At 41.2% G+C, this 26,196-nt stretch overlaps 1 protein-coding gene across 1 annotated transcript in view; it reads right to left on the reverse strand.

The window, feature by feature from the left end:
• Nucleotides 1–8,924: 8,924 nt before the first annotated feature.
• The window catches only part of pigg (phosphatidylinositol glycan anchor biosynthesis class G (EMM blood group)), a 93,602-nt gene continuing 76,330 nt past the window's right edge, over nucleotides 8,925–26,196 (reverse strand). Inside the window, exons 11-13 of the mRNA XM_066720758.1 lie at nucleotides 23,358–23,667; nucleotides 21,556–21,719; nucleotides 8,925–12,918 (exon numbers count right to left, since the gene is read on the reverse strand). Of these exons, the coding sequence (XP_066576855.1) occupies nucleotides 12,699–12,918; nucleotides 21,556–21,719; nucleotides 23,358–23,667 (694 nt within the window). The 3' untranslated portion in view covers nucleotides 8,925–12,698. The remainder of the gene's footprint in view (nucleotides 12,919–21,555; nucleotides 21,720–23,357; nucleotides 23,668–26,196) is intronic.

Here is a 26,196-nt window from a genome sequence, read left to right on the forward strand (position 1 = left end):
CTGATTCAGGCTTTGGTATATTTATAAATCATCCGTGAAGTACACAAGAAAGGACACATAGACACCTTCTCAGACAGGTGATTACATTACATTACAGGTCACCTGATCAGTGTTTCAGAAGAAAGATAAAATAACACTAAGCATCCCATTTCCTTATTAAAATCTGGCTTATGTGACTTCTCTTTCAGTTGAATGGTGCTGTCTTTAGAGGAGAAAAGAAGGAGAAAGAAGCAATCGTACGAGACAATTCCAGATGTTGGAAATTCATTATGTTTAATAATTAAAACCTGAGCCGCAGAACACAATATAGCAATCAATTTGCACATCATCTTAATACTAAAAAAGTAATAGAGAAGTTAGCGTCAATGTTTTTTTAACACATTAGTGCTGTGGTTTTTAAATTATTTAGAATTGTACAGAACTTGTGCCACAGTACGCATTGCACATGCTGGTGTTGACAGGGGTTGTATGAGCTTTAACACAGCACAGCGATCACATTTCAGCATCTTCCTTTTGAGCTGATTTATATACTTTGCATCGAAAAACACAAATGTCCTGTAAACATCTTTTATATTTTATAATGTATTATTGTATTATTAGTAGTAGTAGTGATAGGCATTATACTATTAACAGTGTTAACATTTTCATTTATTTAAATGAACTGAACTGAATGGATTATATGTTAGTTGACCAAAAGCGGTACATTTTGTTTTAAAACGGACACTAATTAACCAGTGTTCCCAATTTAATTAAAGATCATATTGCATTAAATATATGATTTAAAACGTCCCCAGAATTATTCCAGAATTGAGGGTCCGGGCGGCCGGGACATAGCAGCCGCAGCTGAAGGAGTAATATTTGTATTTGTATTATAAGCGGTGGCTTTATTGTGGTGGTTAAATACCAGTCCGGAGGATTCAGGCACTGGATGTCATGTTTGCACAACTCATTAAAGTTTTCACACGAGCACCTGATCCGGGCTCCTTTATCATTTTTTTGTCTTGAGGGACAAAAAATGCAGGGAAACTGGCAAACAAAAAAATCAATAAAATGTGACATCTAAAATGTGAAGACTACCAGCTGTCAAAGAGTTCTTCGTCAATAATTCAGTCTTTCCCAAGCGCCTAGGTAGAAAGCTGCATCTCCATTTTTAGATATTCTGATCCTTTAAAGAGCCCATAAGAATATGGTTTCTATTTAGGGTGAGTATTTCTTGCATATTCATAGAATTGTAGGACAGTGCGTTTCTCCCGTCTCCTTTATGAGTGAACATCCATGAAGTTTGACTCTTGAATCTGCCCAGCAACAACTCGTGATTTGTAAACAAAGTACAGGTTGTTTTGGCACGTAGGAACGTAGGCAACAGAAGTGACAGCAATCACTTGTCTGGATGAGGAAGTTGGGCTTGTGCCTGATTTTAAATCCAAATGGTGTCTGATCGGACTTGCTACAATTAATAACAATAATGATAATGACAATGTGAGGTGGGCATTGCTGTTTCATGGGCGTTGTGGTGGCGTAGTATTGTGAATGCGTGGGCCGTGTTGTTTTGCTTTGTCATAGGCATCGACTGCTTGGGTTCAGGCTGAAGTATTGTGGCAGACGCTGTGCTAAGAGCCTCACTAACAAAATAAATGGCCTTTTGCAGCTTCTTGAAGCATAATAAGAGCCCAGAGTGAGGCAAAGAGGAGGGCATTCACAATGAAAGGGGGGCACAAAAACTGTCTGGCAGAGGGAGAGATCAAATCATCTGAGAGCATCTACTGCAATATTGTAGATCAGAAGACTGCTGGGAATTTGCTCCCACACAATTATCTAAAGCTGAAAGAGGTGAGTCTATATTCTTCTGTAAATAAACTCCCTTCTGGAGAGTCGGCACTAAATAAAAAGCATCCATATGGGAACTCGTCCGTTCTACCTGTGTTTGTGTGCAAAATCCATTTAATTCTCACTCTCCCCTGGTGTCCATTAATTCCCTTGCACAGTGTACTCATAAAGTATTATAAAACAGAATAAATAAAATTCAGCTTACCGGCTACAGACTACTTTGTGCTGCGGGACGCAACAAGAGGTGAGGGAAGCAAACTCTCAGGGCTTCGGGGAAATCATTTTGTCTGCGTCTGAAAACAAACCTTGTTAAAAAATAATCACATGGCGTTGCTTTGCTATAAGCAAACATAAACACAAAGCAACACAAAGTTAAGGAGGGCAGGAAAGCCGCCCGACTTCAGTAAAAGCACAACTTCTCTGCTAACTTCAGCGTCCATCGAATAGTGTGCCTTCTTGTTTTGGGGCTTGAGACAGTACACATGGTGTGAAACAATAATGATTTTAAAAAACTGCTTTCCAATAGCATCATCTCACAGTGCCAAAAACTGCTCCTGTGTATCTCGGTCTTAAGCATCTGCAATAGGAAAAAACAGCAAGCGTAAACTTACTGTAGGCTCAGTCTGAGAGCTTTCCAAATATATGAAAGTACATTACAGCGTTCCCATTGATTATACACACAAATACCCACAGGATTTTTTTTTCCCCACTGTATTTATTTAGCCTGCTGTCTTATCCATCTATTGATTTTTTTTTCTTTCCAAATATTAGTCATCCAGTAGATTATTTTTTCCCACCTTCTTACAGACTGTTTAGTTGTACTTTGCCATCAGGGTTAGACAGGGGGTAATTATATACTCAACCTACATATTTATCTAGGTGCCACTGGACGCGGCCATTACTTTAGTCACAGAAGAGAAACAGTAGGACAATACAACCGATGACAGGTACTCAAAGTGAGGACAGAAAATGGATGGACAGCCAAACTGGAAGAAAAGATACATTTCAAAAGCAGGAAACGAATGCGATGACACAGTGTAAGAATATTCAAAAGATTCTACATATCTTTTTAGTCAGATTCTTTACAAATATCTCAGCACGACACCTTTGTGAATCAGCTGAGTGTGTGTGTGTGTGTGTGTTTGTCTGTTTTAAATCCCGAGTTTCCTTCCCACACCATCCACAAGCTCTGAATTCATTCATGGATTTTGCGGCCTGACTCTGTGTACTTTTAGTCTGCGACACATTTTCAAAGCTGATCTGTACAAAAACAAGAAGAAATCCCAATTTGAGTTTAAAATCCCCCCAAAAAGAAAAAAAAAAGAAAGAAGAAGCAATACCCGAATCGCTCAGTGAGCAGAAACAGGGCAGCACTGAGCCAGGCATAAACTCCCCTGGTATTTAATTCCAAACTCAGATTAACCTTTAGCCCAATGAGCTAAACCACTGAAAGATTTCATATGAGACTTCAACAGCCCTGTGAGATTACCCTGGGTTACACAAAGGCAGCCATTTGCGGAGATCCAGGAGTTCCACTTAAAAGTAATGAAAAGCAGCATCGACTAGAAATACAGCAGCGGTCCGTCAAACTGACCCCGCAGGACGATAACGACCCATTAGGACGAGCAATCGCTTACACTCATAATTAACCTGATTTCGAGAAGAGAGGTGTGCTCAATGAATGCAAATGCCGGTTTCAGAGAAGTGGACCAAAATGAAAAGGATAAGCAAGTTGCACCCAGCTGTTAAAACACCTTCTCAGAGGGTGGGGACACATGCAGAACTGACCACACCGAGATGGTTTGGAGTTATATTGCAGAGGCCTCACAGGTATAGTACGTCCTGCATAATACACCCCTGTCTGGATGGGCTGCAGGATGTTGCTGGTAGATAGAGCACTTAGCCATGCAGGGTTTGTTCAGGTACCACACATGCGCGTATAAGACAGAGTGAGAAGAAAAAAACAGAAGCTGAGTTCTGCTGACTGGGTTCCATTCAGTACAAGTCAAATTCCCATTTGATGGCGGCCAAGGCTTCCTCAACACACAACACAGGCATCTGATGTAGGTATTATTTATATACCTTATCTAATATATATACACTGATCAGCCATAACATTATGAGCACTGACAGCTGAAGTGAATAACAGTGATAATAGTGATGATAGTGACCCTACATCTTGACAGCACTTAGCTTTCACCATCCAGGATGTAGGACCTCACTTACTGTACTTGTGTAAATTGTAAATTGGAATTTGTAAAATGTATTATTTTTAATTGCTATGTTTTAGCTAAATTGAATTTGTAATGATTGATGCCTTGTACTTAACTGTATTTTTGCACTTTTGTTTGCACTTATGTTGTAAGTCGCCCTGGATAAGTGCGTCTGCCAACAAATAAATAAATAAAATAAAAAAAATAATCTCGTTATCATGGCACCTGTCAGTGGGTGGGATATATTAGGCAGCAAGTGAACATTTTGTCCTCAAACTTGATGTATTAGAAGCAGGAAAAATAGGCAGCGTAAGGATCTGAGCGACTTTGACAAGGGCCAAATTGTGATGGCTAGACTGGGTCAGAGCATCTCCAAAACTGCAGCTCTTGTGGGGTGTTCCCGGTCTGCAGTGGTCAGTACCTGTCAAAAGTGTCCAAGGAAGGAAAAGCGCTGAACCGGAGACAGGGTCATGGGCGGCCAAGGCTCATTGATGCCCGTGTGGTCCGATCCAACAGACGAGCTACTGTAGCTCAAATTGCTGAAAAAGTGAATGCTGGTTCTGATAGAAAGGTGTCAGAACACACAGTGCATCGCAGTTTGTTGTGTATGGGGCTGCGTAGCTGCAGACCAGTCTGGGTGCCCATGCTGACCCCTGTCCACTGCCGAAAGCGCCTACAATGGACACGTGAGCATCAGAACTGGACCAAGGAGCAATGGAAGAAGGTGGCCTGGTCTGATGAATCACGTTTTCTTTTACATCACGTGGATGTCTGGCTGCGTGTGCATCGCTTACCTGGAGAACACATGGCACCAGGATGCACTACGGGAAGAAGGGAAGCCGGCGGAGGCAGTGTGATGCTTTGGGCAATGTTCTGCTGGGAAACCTTGGGTCCTGCCATTCATGTGGATGTTACTTTGACACATATCACCTACCTAAGCATTGTTGCAGGCCATGTACACCCTTTCATGGTCACGGTATTCCCTGATGGCATTGGCCTCTTTCAGCAGAATAATGCACCCTGCCACAAAGCAAAAATGGTTCAGGAATGGTTTGAGGAATACAACAACAAGTTCAAGGTGTTGACTTGGCCTCCAAATTCCCCAGATCTCAATCCAATCGAGCATCTGTGGGATGTGCTGGACAAACAAGTCCGATCCATGGAGGCCCCACCTCACAACTTAAAGGACTTAAAGGATCTGCTGCTAACGTCTTGGTGCCAGATACCACAGCACACCTTCAGAGGTCTAGTGGAGTCCATGCCTCGACGGGTCAGGGCTGTTTTGGCAGCAAAAGGGGGACCTACACAATATTAGGCAGGTGGTCATAATGTTATGGCTGATCGGTGTAAATAATGTAATGAGAAATGCTGAGATGCAAGAATAAAGATTCATATGTAGATATCTATAGCTACATGTGTGTAGATACGTTTTGTTACATCAATTACAACCCATATCAGGATTTATTTGCCCACCATGTGAAGTAACTGTAGCCATGTGTTCTGACATTTCTCCAAGCTAACTGAACGAGAGATTCTCCACCCAGATCGAGTTCAGTAACACCGTCTTTCAAAGAGCGTTCGAATTCATTTGTTGCTTGTGGAAACCCATTTAGACGATCCCAGATAATGTTGCAATCTCTCACACAGCCGGCCAGAACAGAAGAGCACGGTGTCTACTGTGCAAATATGACCAGTTTGTTTGTTTCTTGAAACTCAGCAGGAGTGAGACTGCTGATCAATCTGGAGCAGCTGTACTTCAGGAGCACATTGATCGAAAATCAAGTGAGAAGCATTGATAGTGCAGCCATTACATTCCCTGTATTGTGGGCTGAAAGCAAGAAACAATAAAGTCAAGATTGTCCGTTAATTAGTGTTATTACTATTATAGACGTATAATTCAGGTTTTATATTGTAAGATACAAGCGTTACAGCTCTACCTCTTCTATTCAAGTGGCTGGCAGGTGGCCTGGTTTTTGGTTGGCAGACTGACAACCGCAGAGAACATCAAAGACAGGACATCCTCCTCGTGTGAGAACCTGAACCATATTTCAAACACGTTTAGCTGGGAACGATTTCTGCACTGTGCTAATACCCGGGACTGAGCAAAACTGCAAAGAATAGCATTAATTATGTCTCAATAAAAATGCAATTAGGAGTTTCTAAACTGCCGTTGAGTCAATGGCCTGGAGTGAAATATGTAGTTCTGAGCAGAACAATGACAATAAAGTATTTTCTCACATGCAGCCTGTGTCATGTTCCCCCTAGAACCTAGTATATTAATAATGATAATGATGATGATAATTGTGCATAGGTGGTCTTATAATTTAATTACATTTCGTTAGGGTCTGAGATGGTTTATGAAATGTTGGTAAGATAGTTTGTAAAACTGCACAAAAAAGTGGTAATGTACGACATACATCAGTATCGCATTTAATACGCTTTCACTTCATATTTAGCGTTTTATTTTCATTTACCGCAGGCAGGTTATTTTTTGCTTAACCCTGGCTCAGACAGGTTACACATTCAGAACATTTTCAAAATACAGCAGAGCAGACGTTCTCTTTTGGTGTTCATTTCACTGCAGATGTTCATATCATATCCCTGAACAATGCACCAATTTCAACATCTTTTCTTCCTCCTAATTCTGTTTCACTCTGGCCCTATGTTTAGGGTCATGACAAGGCTGCACCACAGACTCTTTGTTTCGCGTTGCAGAGTGGACTACAAGCTGATGAACAATGATTCCAGCACCATCATCCCCAGTTTCATGTACATCACCCCCTCAATGTTTGAGGCACTACACTACATTTTTTACAGATCAATTTCCCTGGGACAGGAATCAACATAATTTCATGTGTCCATTACGGTCTGGCCTTTTCACCAGTGGACATGACCAAAACAGGTCTTGTTTCTACATATTCCTCACCCCACTGTGCAGTGATCTGCAGCTCTCCCATCATGTCAGTGTCTCAACAATGAGCCCTTGGCGTTTCCTTTGATATGGTTCCATCTGATGTGGGGTGAGGGCTGGTTTTGAAAAGATCAGACTCCTGAATGTCCACACATTCCCAACGCAGTGTGGGAGATCCTGACGGTCATAGGTACTGATGCTTTGTGTATTTGTGGCAGAAGGAAGTTGGCTGAATTTACAGCTAGATGTCAGGTGAGATATTCCTCAGCTTGGATACACAGGTCTGTAAGGCCAAGAAGAAAGTCTAAAGGATATATCGCACTGTGCAGAAGTACAAAAGGTCTGCATCGCTGTGAAGACCTTATATTCCCTAGATGAGAGGAAAGAAAACAACGAGGAAAAGCACACACAACAACAGAGTGCAAGTGTTACAGCCAACTGTGAACCGCAACAAATCTTATAAAATAGCAACAGTCCCTGGGCAAACCTTCCTTTAAAGCGAGGCTTATTTGAAAGAAATAACGGAAGAGACAAATGCAAAAATAAGTGAATAAATAATTGACAGTGATTGTTACATTACAGGTACAAAGGAGAGAGAATAAATAAACACGATGGTTAAGCATCAAAGGAGACTTTACTGTATCCAGTATTGCTTACATATCCTAAGAGCAATTTATTTGAACACGAGTCCACATGCCTCCTGGAGAGCACAGTGAACTCATTGGCCACTGGCTACGATTCCCCAAGGATCTTGCTCAGTAATTCACACCCAGCCCGCAGCGCTACACTTAAAAGTATCCCCAGTTCAGATGAACATATCCCTTTCTTCACAGCCCTTCCTTACAATCACCCTAATTAATATTCTGGAGGCAGTGTGTGACTTACATCTTCAGAGTGATTCAGAACTTTCTCACACTGCGCAGACCGTGGGCACGGCCACCTTGCAATACGAGGCGCTTATCAACAGCATCTTCTCCACAGTGTCGCTAATCTGATTTAGCCGAGCAGCATTTCCCCCCAAATAAGGCCTTTTGAATGACAATCAACTAGATTAAAATATATATAAAATAAACAAACCTGTTTTCAGTGTAGCTGCATAAATTGTTAACAAATCAAGTTAATTGATAATATTTATTATATATTTTTATATATATATGCAAATTATGAAGAAACACTAGGTAAAAATCTTACATGAAGTATAATCCATTTAGGCTGAGGCCTTTTTGTTACATATTCATGAATTATAAATACGGGTCGGCTCTCTCTTCTCCTTTTTGCCACGAGCACATGGTAAACAGTACACGTAGTTTCATGTCAAGGCAAATGAGCTGTACAACACGGGATATCAGGATGAACGATGCATAAATACATCCACTAATGCCTCTCCAGTATCCATACGCACAGACATGGATTAGACTACACATACCTGACAAGCACTCAGCTTCCACCCGTGTATGTTGAAGTAGTTGGTCGGGTTGCGCTGGCCGCTGAATCAACACTATTAACAGAGTGCGTCCAACTAATGCAGGGGCTTTTCTTAAGCACTGCAAAACAACATGATTTCTGGCAGTGAATGTTGAAAGGGAAAGTGGAAGTGCTGTGGGAAATTGAGGTCAAGTAGAGCGACTCATCTCTAAATGAAGATTAACACACATTATCGTAATTAAGATGATAACAGACTCAACAAAGGTCCAAACAGTTCCCTTAAAGGATGATTTTGTCGGCACATTTAGTGGGAATATATGAAAAAGCGGGATACCTATTGATACATTGTAATTCTGGTCACTAACCTCTACTTCTGCAGGATTCACATCTTTGTCCCCTGTCAAAGTATATTCATTTGAGGTTGAATTAGGTCGACAATGTATACATTCGTGTAATCTTCTTATAATTACAAACTAACTGAAAATAGAAACGAATGCTATTCAAGGCAATGTGCTGTACAGCCTTTAAATATTAAATGAAACCCAGAATCAAAGTAGAGTTCATTTATTCAGACGTCTTCCACTGTAACATTGCACAACAACGCAGAAACCCCTGATCAAATCAATTCCCAGGATGCTTTGTTGGAAACCAATCATATCATGAAAAACAGATCACTCGAGTGGGAGACAAAAACAAAACTGAAAATATAAGATGATGTACAATGCACAGATCTCCAGAACAATCAAAACAAGGACTACAATTAAAAACAGAACAAACAAACAAAAAACGGAAGTTCAGTAGTTTAAAAGAAATCATGTAGGGGGGACTTGTGAAAATACAGAATGAGATCATTATAAACAAACTGATATTGAGTCAGACGGGTGAGTTGCCTCTTGTCTCCAAGTCTCATCCATCAATTCAGAATTAGTACCACAATGTATCGAGCAGCTGAACAAGTTTTAAAAGTCAGTAGAGTAGTAGAGGCACTACTCAAAGTTGAATCGTACTCATGTGTGTGATCGGAGGACAAGCTTTTATCATATGATTAACATTGTACATTATAATTATTAGATTGTTTTGGTATTATTTTTACTACTACTGGTCATGCACACTAACCCACTCTACTGTTGCGGTTTTTGTTTAGCAGAATCATTGTAAAGGACTGTGTGACTTTCTGGTCAACCTGTGCTACCGCGCAGCGCCGGCTTCATGCACAGTAACTCCAAACAATGAGATGATCTCAAATGCATCTGCAGGCATAAATTATTTAAAAGCCGCAAGTAGATCAGCGGGCTTGCAAGCTAATTTGAAAGTAAACTGAAAGATTAGTGCCATGCAAATTTTCGTTTCCCTTTTCTGATTCAAAGCCAAATGTTAAAACCGGATAATGCCTCTTGCAGACGTTTTTCCACAGAGAATCAGGATATTAAAACCTCTTGCATAGAAAACACCCTGAAATGTATAACCATACAAGGATTAGTTACCATACTATTAGCGGATCAACTTCACGAGTGGTTTTATTTGCAGAGGAGAATGAAGAACTATATGTTGAATACGATAGTAGTTGGCGAGGCTGCAGGGGACTCCTCTTCTTGTTCAACAGCCCATTTTGTTCTCATATAATTTTGTGTGAGTGTGTTATAAAAACAAGCAGCACTAGAAACACTCCCTTCGAGTCCAAGAGGAGGAGCACAGACCACAGTCACTCTTTTGCAGTGACATTTTAATGCCAAATGGCCCTGTGTTTGCGAAAAGATAAAGATTACCAAAGCCTTTGGGAAGGGTTTACAAAGCTGCAGTTTTGGAAACCCAGTGAAGAGGACAAAACACATCTGCAATAAAAAAAATCAACCATCAAAAGTGTTGCAAAGCATAAATAAATTATACAGCCCCCTAGACAATACCAAAAATGGCACAAACGCTTAAAAGAGGAAAGAATAAATAAGAGTGCTTGCAGTTTATTGAACAGAGAGGAGTAAACTTAGTCTAAACCACAGGAATGATATGAAACATTTTTTTTTTCCAGAAGGGAAATAGAGCTTTCATTGATGCAAAAATCTCATTTTTTTTCCCTGTCCATCTCTTGCCTACAGCCACTTTGTTTCCTCAATACAAAAGTCCCTGTACAGTGGTTTCACCCCTGGAATGAGTATGTAGTTCAGAAAAATCAAACAACACCTGTAACTGCATTTGGGATTGCAAACAATCAAACAAGGAAAAAAAAAAAAGCTACGGCAAATTGGGTTGTCCTCGGGATACAGTCCGGACCCTAGTGAACCCGTGGAAACTTCAGTCAGCATAGCTCAGAGGATCACAGGACGAGGGAGATGCTTCCTGTTTTAGCGTTCACCCCCTGCGGAGCAATCGGGAGAAGAAAGACCAAGTCCCACCAACAATTTCCTCTGAGCACCAAGAGGTGTCTGGTGCTCCCTGTGGACCTCCAGCCATGGGGACTCAGTCAAGGCATCAGCTACTCAAAATGACAACCTCCTGAAGCTGAAGTACAGAAAGCAGAATGGAGAATTAGTGTGCTTTAGAAGCACAGAGTCTCCCTGTGCTCCGTTTGGAACATTGCTTCACGTTACTGAAGTCAGATTAGTTCAGAAAGCAAAACACATCGAACGTGTTATTATATGTGTGAATGAAGCCGATATCTGTGGCAGATTCTCCAGAGGTCCCCCTGGTTATTGCTACGGACGTGGAAATTATATTTGCACATTTGACTGCCTTCTCACCCGCAGGTGTTCTGAATTTACGATTGATGACGTAGAATATTTATGTCTTCTTCGATCTGTATCATTCGAGCGATAAAAAAAAGTTTTTACAATACCGTATCATGTCTCTCTTTCTTATGAATCCTATTTACACAAAGAACAAAATATCCTAAGCAATAAATATAAATCTCTATAAGAACATGAATTCCGTACAGGTTCTCGTAAAGCTCTCTGTACAAAATACATCTGTAGATTGCATAGGTACTTTCTGAAAAGGTGTTTTACAGAACTAGAAGCTTATTCACAGAGAGCGCATAAATATCTACACACCGTTGATTCAGATTTAAAAACAGTCCATGATCTTTTTTTCCCCACCAAACAATATATAGCCATCCCATCTTTTAACAAAACACGTTCAATTTCTAGTTATTCATCGGGGGGAGTTGGAAACACAAAATAAATTCACAACGGGCTTGAGGCAACTAGAAGCACACGTTCCTAAAACAGATGGATTACTCAAGCTTTATGCAGAGGGCTATCCTTTAGAGGGGTAATAATATATATATGAGGGATCAGGAAAGTGGAGTTACAGAGAAGTAAAAGACAACATACAAGCCAGTGAGAAAAACAGGAACAATACTCAAGCTTATTCCACATTGGGAAACATGTACACAGAGGGAGAAGTTATACATAAGCAAGCTATATATGTCACATTATACACAGCCTATTTATATATACCAACAACAATGTTTTATTATTTATAACCGTGCAATTATGTAGTTCTGAGAAGTGTTAAAACCACATTTAGGTGTCCGAGTTTGTCATGGTATGTTTCATGTCTTAAGAAATGGCACCACGACGGAGGTTTTTTAATATAACTTTTTCTTCATGAAAACCTGATTTGAAGCCACTGCAGACGTCTATTGGTGAATATGACTGATGCTTAATTAAATGTATAATGTAAATAGTGCAAAAACTTCCCTGTACCCATCCTTCACCATAGTTTGGATTATCATCTGAATGTGTGGAGGCAGGTTAGTTTCTATGTCCATCCAATCATCGGCTTCATGTTGACATGCCCTGGTTTTGGGGTCAAAATGTTGATTGAATGAACAAAAACAGTAAATTAGTAAGTGTGGTGCCATTACTTGTACAGAATCAAACCTGTGTCTTGTTATTCATGGTCTAGAAGCACAGAAACAGATGACAAAAACTTGAATATCAGCGTTAAAGCCCCCCCCTAAACAGTGTCACCCACAGATGATTCCTGTAAATCCACTGCACACCCAACTGCCTCCTTTCGAGAAAACAGGTTAGTTTTGCTTTAGTGTAAATACTGAATCATAACCACTCTCATTTAGTTGTATGTTGTATGTTGGGGATTTGTTTTTAATAAGTATGATAAATTAAAAAAGCTACATTATCCCAGCTGCTGAATGGGATCTGTAAAAACCCTGATTTTGACCATTTCAGCAGCTCTTAAAATACATTCACAGCCGTAGCCCTACATTAGTGTTCCGCCAAGATGGTGCCAACTCCCGCCCCCGCTTCATCCCCTGCCACCTGCGCCCTCCTCGCGCCGCAGCACGGTGCCCTCTCTCCTGCACCTCAGGTCCTGGCAGGGCGGTTCTGGTCCATGGCCGTGAAAAACACGCAGACGGCCGTGGTCACCAGCGTGTGCATCCCCTCGTAGAGCAGCTTGGGGGAGAAGACGCTCCAGATGAACAGGTGGTAGCGTAGCGCCGTGACGAGGACGACGTACGCCGCGGCCGGGATGGAGCGCAGCAGCGCAAAGCAGTAGCAGCCGTGGCTCATCGCTGCGGTGCTCCTGTCGGGAGATGGCAAAAAGTGAGTGCGTGGGGTCTGCGCCACCTTGGCCTGCAGCATGCGATAATGACTACAGACACACAGACACGCAAAATAACATCCCACCAAGTTCCCTCTCAGCTCCATACACTTCAGACAAAGGAAAAGATGAAACGTGAGACAGATGGGCAAGCCAACCAGATGCGACGACATAAAGCACTCCGATTGGGTCGAGGAAGAGTCGGGCTCCTTTTAAAACAACGCAGCCCACCTGCATAGAGCCTGATCTCACACAAGATAATCTCTTGCCACTAAGAACTGCTACGAGGAGGCAGCTAAGTGACTCAAAGGAAAAGAGAGAGCAAAGACACATTTATAGGGTTAGGGGACTTGCAATGGATGAAGATGAATCCTTTAGAAAAGGAACAAAAAGCACAGACAGGAGAGTCTATAAACAAAATCAATATACGCTGCAAGACACAGCAGTATCACTTTACGCTGACAGCGGCTTGGGGAGCAGCTTCAGCTCCATAGTGCTATGAATAGAAAACACATTTACAATAGTTCTGGTTCATACTACATTACCTTTCACAGTCTGAAATCCATTTCACTCGCAAGATGCATCCATTTACTCGATCGTGAAAGGGACCCTTGCAGCTATTCTAAATATATTGGGAGGCGCATGGCTCAAGAAGAAACGCAGATGTACAGCAAAGATCTGGGCTCACAATTACACTCAATTGTGAGCATGCTACCGTTCTCTAGCTGTATAATTCACACCAGGATGGGGATCAGTTGTTGATGTGTGGCTCCAATCGCAAACTCATCCAGAATCATTTAGTTTTCACACTTTATTCACTTGTCACACAAAAGCAGGTCTCGATCAGTCTCAATCACAATGACCCAAAATCTGCCATTAACAGACACCATAACCTAAATCTAAACAAAACAAGTCAATATCTCGGGAGAATGGATATATGATTATTTTATTAAAAAGGGGATTTTGTTCACAAGTGTGGTGCTTGGATTACTGCGCAATCCTTTGATCTCATCACGGACGGCTCTGTGACCTTGTTAGTTTAACACACATCACACTTCGATTATTTTCCTTTAATTAAACTCCCTCCGTTAAAAATCCTTTTGGAAGCATGTCACCACAGATGTCATGTTCATGGTTGGGAAAGAAATGAATGAACAAATGCGAACAAAATACCTAATCTTAGAGGTTTTCCATTAAGTAGTATCAATCTGGCTCAGTGTCACTGCACAGTCTGCAAACCAAACTGATCTGCCCCTGTGATGCGAAGCCACATTTAGGGTGCGATGCAGAGTGACAAGCTTTGCCACAAAGCGTCTGTCGCAAATGAGCCCATCGCGTTGTAATTAATCTTGTGCGTTTGCAAATGCTCACTCAGGCAACAGAATGCATAGTATTACATGTCATTACCATTTACTAAATCGCAAGGACGTCCCACTGTGGCTGCGAGGCACCGCTTGCTTCAGCGAAAGGCAAATATATCCATCTCTGCACAGATCTCACTTGGGATTTATCTTTCTAATGAAAGCGTGCAATTTCACAGCAATACTAATTATCAGGCAGTGCTGAATGATGAATGTAAGACCCAACCTCACCGATGCTTTAGAAATAGCAAAGATGAGCACAGAACTGAAGGGAAGTCTGCGTCTAAGAACTCCTCTTGTGACAGCGGCCCCAGATTCTTTACACAGAGTGGTGGAAACTTCCACTACAATGACAAAAACGTCTTCCAACCTCTTCCACTGAGCTGATTTTCCCAGACTGGGTTTGAGTTATTCCCTGGAGCCCCTATGTTTTCAGGGAAATGCATGACCAAATAAATCCACAGGGGCAAAACAAACAATGGCTGGGATTAAATCAAAACTTTGACCTACACGCTAATCGAAAGCTAAAGAGCTGTGCTCAGTTGCGGCTTAATTTTTAATAAGATGCCGCTGTCTTCTAATCAGAAATGTAACCGCTATGATTTACAGGTTTGTAGTTTTCTATTAGCGGGTGGGTCAAAGTTTTGATTTAATCCGGCCCAATATCTAGCCATCTATTCGAATTATTATCGCTCTCATTGTTCTGCATATCAGTTGTAAATGAGCCTTTATTGTACCTAGCATGGGGAAAAAATATAAATATGACCCTTACTTCCACCGAATTAAAAGTGCTCTTGTGAATCAGCCAATTATGGCTCTTTTGAGGACAATGCTTATATGAATATGCTTCTTAAGAACCACAATCCTCTCAATTTAGACTGATTCAATACTTTTGGATGAGACTATTCATGACACATTTTTATTTGGGAGAATTATATTTGATACATTATACAAATAATATTAATGTTTATTTTAATGATTCTCACCACTTCTAAACCCATAATGTTTCATGATTTATGCAGATGGGAGAAAAAAGACACTTTTGTCTTTGCCTATAGCTAAAAATAAAGTCTTACTTTTCAGCAGTCTGCTCACAGAAATCGACTTCAAGCAGGAAATTAAGTCAGCAGTGTCAATAGCGACATTTCAGGATTTTTTTTTTACATTGACAAGAAATAGAAAGCCAGGGATACAAACGATTCCTTCAACAGCATTTTAGAAGATATTTGTTTTTACACAGAAAAGAACTAAACGATGCCATTTGAAAGTGAGGATGAATATAATTAAGCTTAGAGGAATTAAACACTGGTCTGCTCTCTGGGTGATGGATTACTAAAGAAAAAATATCACAGCAAGAAAAACCTATAAAACGAGCAGAAGTCAGATAAACACATCATTCACACTGTAGCTTAACCAATCTACGTACAGCTCTGGGGAAAATTGCAAAATCTGCAAAATTACCAGTTTTACTATTTATAGGTATGTGTTTGTGTAAAATGAACATTTTTGTTTTATTCTATAAACTACTGACAACATTTCTCCCAAAGTCCAAATAAAAATATGAATGGAATGGTATGGCTGCCATACATGTAGAGATGCTGATTTAAGAAAATTTTGCAGTGGTCTCTTAATTTTTTCCAGAGCTGTATGTGCCAATGTTTACATCCATTTGTTTCCCTCTGTATCAGGTATAAAATAAATTACAAAAGAAGCTCAAAAAGTGGTGTTTGTATGGCATAGCCTTGTTTCCCAAAGTCACGATGACCTTTAAAGGTCGTCCGTAATTGTAATTTTAATTAAAAAAGATATAGGGAGGAATCTGCTGTGAGGGGAAGACGTTGTGCTTTGATAAAAAGAAACAGTGCTAACTCGCACTATTTTTAGTTTTCCCCTCAAGGGCTACTCAGAACATTATGTTGGGCAGACTGTTTACTTGCACGAATAAACAAACATCGTATTATTTAATCAGGGTAGCAGAAATAGTCAACAGAACAAACTCCTGTGAGATGAATGCAGCTCTAACTGTGGAGATTCAGCAGCTCAATCAGGCCTTGGAGCTGCTTCACAGCCCGACGGTCAAACAGTCTCTTCCCTGCTGTTTGCTTGTGAAAGATGATTTCTCAGTGCTGTGCTAAGGCATGGAAGCCGGGGCACACAGATTAACAGATGAGTAGTGATGTATTTTTTTTCCCCCAGAGATGTCTGGATGAAATTAACTCACAATGTCTCTTGTTTTTAATCCACTACATATTTATGGAACTGCTTACAAGTGCATTGTGTCAACGTGGTGCTGGAGTCGAATTCCAACAAACCGCGCTGGTCTTTGTCAATGTGTAGCGGACAAACTCTTTCACACTGTGGCCTGGCTGTGGGTGGCAACAAGACTTATTCCAGGTCTGAAGGGAATGCCCAACTGAGAGACTGAGGGACCTGAACCTTTTCACCCTGGAACAGAGGAGACTACATGGGGACTTGATCCAAGTCTTCAAAGTCATGAAAGGCATCGACCACATCACACCAGAGGAGCTTTTCCAGATCAGCAGGGACACACGCACCCGGGGACACAAATGGAAATTGGGCTTCAAGGCATTCAAGACAGAAAACAGGAGACACTTCTTCACACAGAGAGGCGTCACAATCTGAACAAACTCCCCAGCGATGTGGCTGAAGAGACAATGTGGGAACATTCAAAAACAGACTGGATAGGATCCTTGATCACTTAGTTATTACTGGACACCAAACGAGCACGATGGGGCCAATGGGCTCCTCTTGACTGGACAGTATGAACTACACAGCCAACATATATGTTACTGCATATACAACATACACATGTGTAAAATATGCAATACCAACGCAGAACACTTGAAGAATTAAAAAATAGTTTCTTAATATCTCAATGGATTTTTTTTTAATGAGGATTTTAAATTAACAGTATAGGCTTTGGACTGGCGATGGTCCGGGGAACCGGTGTTTGGGAGACATTGGTGCAGGAGATCCAGTGATTACCTGAGAATGGTTCTGTCCACGCAGCACTTCCTTCCCATCAAAGCAGTGACCCCCTATTATAATTGTGTTGTAACACAAAGATGTGTGTAAACGCTCTGCCTGCCATTTGAAAATGTGACAGTAATTTATCATGCAAACATCTTGGACTGTGAGTCCAATTAAAGAACCTAAACAGATTGAACTGAAAATATTTAGTGACATCAATTATAGTCTGATAGACAGTGCTGTTGGGTTTTTTATTTTAAATATTTCCACAGACACATGCCACTTAAAATATAACTGCCATTGAAAAGCATGTGTGATCAGAGTTGACTGAAGCACACATTAAGTCGGCATCTCTACGGCTTCAGTCTGTCTCAGGTTGCTTGAAAGTCACCTGACCTAAAAGGGGGCAATCACAAATGCATGGATATAAAAATATATTTTCCACCTGAAGGGCAACTTCATCCCTGCAGGTATAATTGCTTAAAACTCAAAGGGTGTATGAGTTACATGCAGCGTCTCGCAGAGTTGTCTTTATAGGAGTATCTGGAGAAGCTGATGGGTTTGTAACTGTGGATTAAGCTCATGCAGCCACTTTTAACTGGTTTGAATCATCCTGAAACCCTGTGCATAGGCTGAATATCAGGCATTAAATTGAAAACCAGGATTGTAAGAGAGAGCATTTAATCGTAAGAGCAAGCAATGAGGTACAACTTGCGACAACATATTCTATATACAGAAAATGACCAGCTTTAAATGAGGACAACCCTGATGAATTCAGTGGCATTTCCAATACAGAACATGTTGGCTGGCGCTTACAAATCAATACAGACGAAAACGCGAAAAAACAAAGGGTAGTTTTGTGGAGAGCCGTTTAAAATGTATCAGATGCGGAGCTGCACAGTGAAAGGTCCTTCAGCTGCAACCTTACTTATTCAATTTCCCAGAAGAACGCGGTATAAATCAGGTCAGTGTATCTGAGAAATAAAAATCTCCTGCAAACACACTGCGGGACGGCTCGGTGTGAGTCTGCATAGCTAATGTGAAATATAATTCTTAACCCATACAGAGAGGGGGTTCCCTTCAAGCACCAGCTTCTGTGGGAGAAAGTGAGCTTTATCTTAAAATGATTAATGTCTCACATACAGTTAAAAAAAAAAAAAAAGAAGAAGAAGAAAAAAAAATCACAAATAAAAGCAATAGATTTTTCCCCCCTTTCTTAATGGGAGATATTTTGAGCAAAGTCATACATCATTAAGGGGATACCTAGAGACTAGCAAGAGATTTCAAATTAATACATAAATTCATTTTTTGTTTTTGTGTATTAGCATAAAAATCCTTGACCAAATTCCGTAGCAATACGTCTAAAGTATTCAGCACTTATTAGTAAAGGTTTTCTGGATGCTGATAATGCATTGTGGATGAAACACGAGCTTTCGGTCAAAATACCACTCAGGATGTAATGTATCACAGGCGTTTTCTGAATCTGCACTTTATTCTGTAAAAGGAAAATGTTTGAAAGGCAACGACAGATGAATGGTTAAGATATAAGCTCGCAGTCTGCAGCTGAGAGATCATTTTTCTACTGAAAGCTTTTAGTTTGCTGAAAAGTCTTTGACTAACATAATGTGCATCAAACAGTGAACCAAAAACCGAAAATATAATATGAAATAAAATAACACTAGCAGGAACAGGAACTATCATTGACTATATTACACACACACATGTAATGGCCATGATTCCGCAGTTTTGACAATGTGATATATATACACACAACTTTGTGCAGAACTGCAGAATCATGGCTATTATTCCCTCAGCCTGCGAATCTGTCTCTCACACCTCTGCTGAACCGTATATGGATGGCCACGCCGAGCGGGTTTCAGAGATGACAGATTCCCTGCCAATAGATCACACAAAGTGCCCCCAGCATTTGGAGCGCCACCAATGCATCAGTCCAGACTGGTGGTAGTCAACGTGACACACTGTGAAGGCTAGAGCAGCACGGGCAAGACGGTAGAGTCAGCACCGGTGGGTAATGAGACGAGATGAGGGTCTGGAGACCGCTGGGAGGACGGGTATTTGCTGCTGCACTAGACTGAGACGGTGCCGATTCAACACCAACACTGCGGCATAAATCATGGCTCTTATATTAGTATGAATCTGATCAACCGGCCTGTTCAGACACTCGAGATGGAAATTAAAAATGCTCGGTGCTTAGGAGGCCATGAGTCTGGGGTGCAGCATGGTGCTTAACGTACCTGACCCTGTGAAACAAGCAATAAATACATAAAATATGTCTGTGACCAGGTCAATCAGCTGGGACAAAACTGCAAACTGCCTATTGGGATTAACGACAGGAGTCCACCATCATTTATTACTGGTTGAAACTTTTTTCAACTTATTATTACCACTACACAATATTATTATTAATTGCACAAGGCACAGCAGTCAAAACACTGTAATAAACTAATTTATTTGAAAGACTAAATGTCATATTATTTGGAACGCCTCCGTGTGATTTTGCCGATTCACATTATAGGTTATAATCAGCAGGCGCACATTTCAAGTTCTCTCACTTATTTTAATTGGACGTCCAATTTTTCTTCCCCCAAAACAGTTCCTAGGGGAAGGATGAACGCACAACAAGCCATCAAATATTAAAATACTACAGCACACAAACACAACTGCGTGGAAAGCCTTCCCCTCTTCCAGCTCGTTATCAGTCACTCTAATTGGAATTAGACACTGAGAACAAAAGGCTTGAGAGCTGCTTAATGAAAAAACACTCTTTAAACGCTCTCCCACACAATACACAATTTGACATGTGATTCATTTGAAAGAGTAATTACTTACGGTATATTTAAGCACACGATGCACTTTAACATTGCATCTCTATACAGTGCACAATCTTGTTTACCTTTGTTATTTTCCACTGTGAAAATGTGCATATGAACAACATACAAGCCTCGATTAATTGATGTGACAGTTAATTTCAGGCTAGGGTACACGTGTAATAGGGTTCTCTTCAATCAATCTCGATCACTTGCCACTCAAGATACACTTCAGATGTGTTTTAAACTATGTCTGTCTATATCACTTCCGCAAAAATACTCTCCATTTCCATTTCCATTCAAAGTAGATACAGCTGTGGATTAGGTCAGAGCCCCCCCACCCAGATTGAGACACGCCTCTGAGCGCCCTGCAGGGTAACAACACCACCACAATTCCAGGCCCCTGACGGGGGCTTTGGGCGCTGTTCCGAGCTCGGGGGGGTGGGGTGGGTCACATTATCAATCTCCTACACTCTCTGCCCCGTTTCACTCGCTGTGCATTGATTTGGCCTAGAGAAAACTGTAAAGATACCACTTAGCTGAAGTGCGTTAAGACAGGGGGTGTGAAAATCAATGCAATGGCAGTTAAAAGTTTACACACCCTGTCTAAACTCACTTCAGTCAATGGCGTCTTTACAGCTTTCTCCAGGCTAAACCACTGTTCACCAATTTCCAATACACATATTACTGAGAAATGAGTGTCGTTTACTGAACAGTACTTACTACACTAAATAGATCTCCAAATTTTTGTTTTAAGTGAAGGGTAGGAATACTTCTCACTACACTTGTATGTTCCTTGCTCTAAATATACCCTGGAGTTCGCTTAATTGCCTCTTCAACTGACAGAGCCCTATGACTCTAAAATGACGTGCGTGTGATTTTCCAAATTCCCTTCTGTACTTCCTGGTCTGTTGAACACAAGCCTCACCCAAGCCCATCTGTGTACCAGGCCACACTACCAGACACAGGCGTGTTGGTGTCTCTTCCAGTCTGTGCTCCTCATACTTCCTCCAGATGTGCTATCTGAAGTCAAGGCCGCTCACAGCTGTGTCGTACACGTGGAGTTGTAATTGCCCGAACCACACGCAGTGAATTCAGAGTTCAGTCTTCATTAATAATGCACACCGTACTAAACACTCACGTAGCTATGGCAAACCTGCTCAGGAAAGCTATGATCTGCAAAACCCCCAGGCTATCCACAAACATATCTGTCTCTCATGACTGCATGCGTGAAATACAACGAACCCTGATATTCGGATTGAAGTTTAGGTGTCTTTAAACAGAGATCCTATCAATGCTGACTAATTTAGCAAATAAACGTGTTAATTATGTCACTGCACGGTCGGTTGGAACGAAAACTGAAATCTTTGAAGAGGCCTGCTAAATGTAATCACTGCTTACATAGACAGATGCACAGTTTAACATCACCTAGAACTCACCTCTCTCGCTCTGAGCTGAGATAGCACACAAGGTGGCAGGCCCAAAGGAGCGGGCCGGCATAGGTGCTGAAGGCGGTCAGGAAAATGGCGGGAATTTCAACATAGTTGTCCAGGCCCACGAAGCCTGCGGATATGTCCACAGTTGCAATGTTGTTGGAATTGCCCTGAAAAACATAACAAATAAACAAACAATACATAGAGGTGTGAAAATACCAATTGGAAATCAGAATCCACAGCCCTGATGCCATACTTTTTTGTAGGTTGGCCAGAGTAGGTGTGGTGTAGTGATTTAATAAGACATTTCCATCCAAAATCCAGAATGAGATCAAAGCTTAACACACCTGTCGAATGCCACATAGCAAACTGAATGCTCACTAATCCTGGCTTTGCCACAGATGCAGAAAACCATGCCTATAACTGGACACGTCTGGCATGATTAATCTTCAACACCAAGAAAACATCAACCTCTGAAAGTGTCTCCATTACCGTGTTGGTAACCAGCACCCCAAACATCTCATTTTTTTCTTCTTCTTTTGTCTCATTTTGCTTAATGACGTTCTTTTTAATACTGCAAATCTCAGCTTTGAATAATTTATACATATTAAAATAACTCTGTCTTGATACAGACATTAGTAACTGGTTTAGCCAGCAACAGATCGTTCAGGCACTAAGATATCACATCCCACCTCTTATTAACGCTGGACCTGGGAGACAATTTTAATATTTTAATAATGTTGTTTATTTGTTTGTTGAAATGAAAAAGATTGAATCTGGCCCATGCTAAAGGTCCAATGGCTTAGTTTCTGAAAACAGCTAAGGAAAAAATATGTAATTTCCTGCGGTGTTTACGGAATTAATTTCTGTAGGTATCCATGTTGTTTTTACATTTAAAGTCATGCACGTGAGTCTAGCACTGCTGCTGAAGTAGAAAGAGTGATGCTATTTCTGATCTTTTCTCACAGCTATTCTTACTGAATCCCGACCATCTGACCTTTCATATACACTTGCTATTACACAGGAATTATATATAGTGCAAGACCTGACAAACTTTTTCATTTTGAGCAAAATCTCTCAGGGCCACAACTTCCTTCTCAAAGTTAACGTGTTTGTGCGATTCTAATAGCCTGTACACAGCAGTTGAGTTTCAAATGCGTGCTCAACTGTTAGGATCCAATATATAACTTAATTGGATCCTGAACAAGCAGCTGCCACATCACCAGGTTATGTAGCTGTTTTTTTGTTTTTCTCCTCTCTCTTTTCTTTCAGATATCCCTTTGTGTTTGCAGAGGAGGGCTCAGAAATGACACAAATGAGATGAAAAGACCTTAGACTTCTGCCAATAGCGAGGGATCCTCCTTGTGCCACTGACAGAGAAAGTTGAAGCATTTGCAAATCAATGTGTACGCAGCCTCCCTTTCTCTAAAGTCCGGGATGTGTGACTCAAGGAAGACAAAGCTCTGCTGACAAGCAAGGGCTGCACACATCCAGTATGAAGGTGAATAATTGAAAACCGCCACGTTGCTTTTGGTCTTTATTAGCAATCATCGATGGAACAAAGAGCCACGATGATAACAATTCAATTATGCCGGCTAAAAATAAAAATCGGGAATGGAGCTGCGGTCATCGCTTTATGCAAATCGACCTTTAAAAGCCTGTCATTTTATGCTTCAATGCATAACAAGCTAATGGACTCGTACTGGAATTTCAAAGCCTCTCAGACAAATACACGACCCCTGCAACCCACAGCGCCTTCGCCCATTAAAAGCCCAACCCATGGATATTTGATATTACAGACTGCTGACCTGGAAGTAGAAGAAGGCTTGGCCGAACCAGTAGTGCATGATGGTGGTCTGGGCGGCGTCGTACTGTAGTTCCTTCCAGATGTACCGGGCCATCATGGCCTGCGTCAGGAGGCAGCACAGCAGGACGGGAAGGTTATGGGGCCTGAACAGCAGCGCGGCCAGCAGCACCACCCCGCTGTAGACCTCCCACAGGCCGCGGCTCTGCAGGCGGCCGTCCGAGGTGATGACCTGCGACCTCAGCAGGTCCTTGGCGCCAGTGAAGAGGATGCCAAGGACAAAGATGTACACGAAACGGGCTTCCACCGTGCCCCTGGGCAGAGAGAGAGTGAGAGAGAGAGAGGGAGAGGGAGAGAGAGGGAAAAAACTGCTCAAAACACAGGATATCAAATGAACCGGGCAAGGAAGTGATTCCCATTCCAGTCATGCGACAGTGTGTTGAATGCGGCTTAACATGAGGGCGTGGAGTGGGTCGAGAGCACACGGTTATTAAATGACTCCTGTGTTCAAATCCACAGCGCATGGCGGCCGGTGAAGTACACCGTTCTCTCGTGAAACTCTCTGCATTGCCATACAATAATTGTCCATATCAATCGAATGAAGAGGACACTCGTGTAGAACTCAGCTGCTCTCCTGCATCCTTCACACTTACACAGCAGGGGCATTGAGGCTGACCTGTGTGGTTAACACTGGTGTATATGATTCTATATAAAAAAGTAATGCATACACTCTTTCTACAATGTCTATATACATTTATTTTTAAGGTAAACACCCTAGAGTTATGCAGAAAACAAACCGCACTGTCAGTCAGCTTGTCAGTCCCTAACAATGTGCTTTTCCCTCAGACCCCTGTGAGCTACAAACAGTTATTTAAAAGGACAACATCTGGCCTTGGTGATTTTCTGCTTGGCATCTCGAGCCAGTACATCCGTCTCATGCATGTTTCACAGTGTTGCAACAGTCATGTAGTAACCATGTATTTCAATACAGAATAGGAACCACAAACAGCATGTCCCCACGGTCAATCAAAAGACAGCAGTTTCACCTCGATATTAATGATTTAGAGTCCAAGTCAAACATTTTTTTTCAGTCTCTAGATTGGTCACACTGATTACATCACTGGAGTAAGCAATTTAGCAGGACTCAATCCTTTTCATAAAAAAAAATAAAAAATATATTTTTCACTCTTCCGCCACAATTTTGAATTGCCAATGACTGAACTCAGGTCACCGCTATGACCACTTGGCACCTTCAGAGTGAGGCAAAGCATCCCCTGATGCTCACGTTGTAAAAGCCCAGTAGGACACTTTGGGCATTTAGTCCTTAGTTGTAAGGAATTAGAATTAGAATCTATCTGGGTCAAGTAATATATTCCCTTCTCCTGTTTCCAGAAGTTTTTATATTCCCAATGTGTTCTGGTATGTTTTACAGCAGTATGTAATGCGAAAACCAGCTTCCACTTCTTTGTTACATGTGGAGAAGACACTATGCCACTCAGAGAACAATGATTGTCCCCGTAATGCCTCATGTACCAGTGTTTAAGACTTTGCATATGATTTAGTAGACTATAAGCTCCACAGTAACTCAGTCCTGCATCACTCTATACATCCAACAGATTAATCACAGAAAATATTCAACATTATTCTTTCTAATCCTGAAAAGCTCCTATAAGCTGAAAAACACCTGTGTATAGAAAACCATATGTCAAACGGGCATCTTTAATTAAAAAACAAGCCGACAAATAAAAAAAAAGAAAACATTTGTATTTTTTGTTTTATCTTTAACTGATTAAGTGCTTCAGTTTTCTAATGGCAGCATTTATTAAAACATATTGAAACTATTCTCATTGTGGAAATTTATTTGAATGCAATTCAAGATTCAAAATAATGTCACAGGTATAGTGAAACCTGAAATCTCTATGGTAGAGGGCTGAAAATATTCCTACAGTTCAGCACCCAGTTCTCAACAAAATAACACAGAGATGAAGTTCACAATGATGGAAAAAAAAAGAACAATTTCGATAAAATTAAAAGAAAATGAAAGAAAGCACATCATTAACATTACTATGATGCATCTTCTCACAATACGTTGACTTAAATATTATTGCGAGTTTGATTTCTCTTCCTTGGCACTAAAGGCACTTCTGTTTCCCACAATGCCACTTCATCCCATCAAAAAAAGCTACAAATTAAATGAAGCAGCGCAAGTGGGAACACAAAGACAAATATTTTACTTTGACAGTTGAAGAAGCTTCTTGAGGGCAATTACAGAAAAAATGGGACTACCAACTGAACAAACCCTTTGAAAAGGATCCTGTCATTTTAGACAGCTTTAAAAGTGTGTGTGCAAAACAGATGATCTACGGAGCTTGTTCCTCAGAAATGTCCGAATGCAGGTGGCATGCCTTATAGGTCTCAATAGGATGCAGAAAGGGGAAAACCACAGCCATTTCTGGCTTCTAGAAGGGCTTTACTGTTACTGTAGGCCAAGCAGGACCTACCGTGGCACAGACAGCAGCAAACCCAGGCCACACTGTCTCACAGGTGATGACGACATGATTGGTCATCCCTACTACTTAGAGGCAGTGAATGCTGAGTAAAGACTGGATGCAAACAGACTTATAGTGCCTCTCAATCAGAATGGAAGGCAGGCCTTGCTATATATGATCCAACATCTTCAACCTGATAATTGGGCGATAGGTGGTCCACTATTATCTTGAAGAGAGGTTTCTCATCTGTTTGGACCAGTAAGTGCCTTGTAAATCAATCGGCAGTAGTGAGTGAAAATCTCATTTTCAGTCCCAGGCGGTCAGGCCACACTTTGTAAAAGCATTTTGTACTCG

This window comes from Amia ocellicauda, chromosome 13 (assembly GCF_036373705.1).
Source record: "Amia ocellicauda isolate fAmiCal2 chromosome 13, fAmiCal2.hap1, whole genome shotgun sequence".
Classification (NCBI taxonomy): Eukaryota; Metazoa; Chordata; class Actinopteri; order Amiiformes; family Amiidae; genus Amia; species Amia ocellicauda.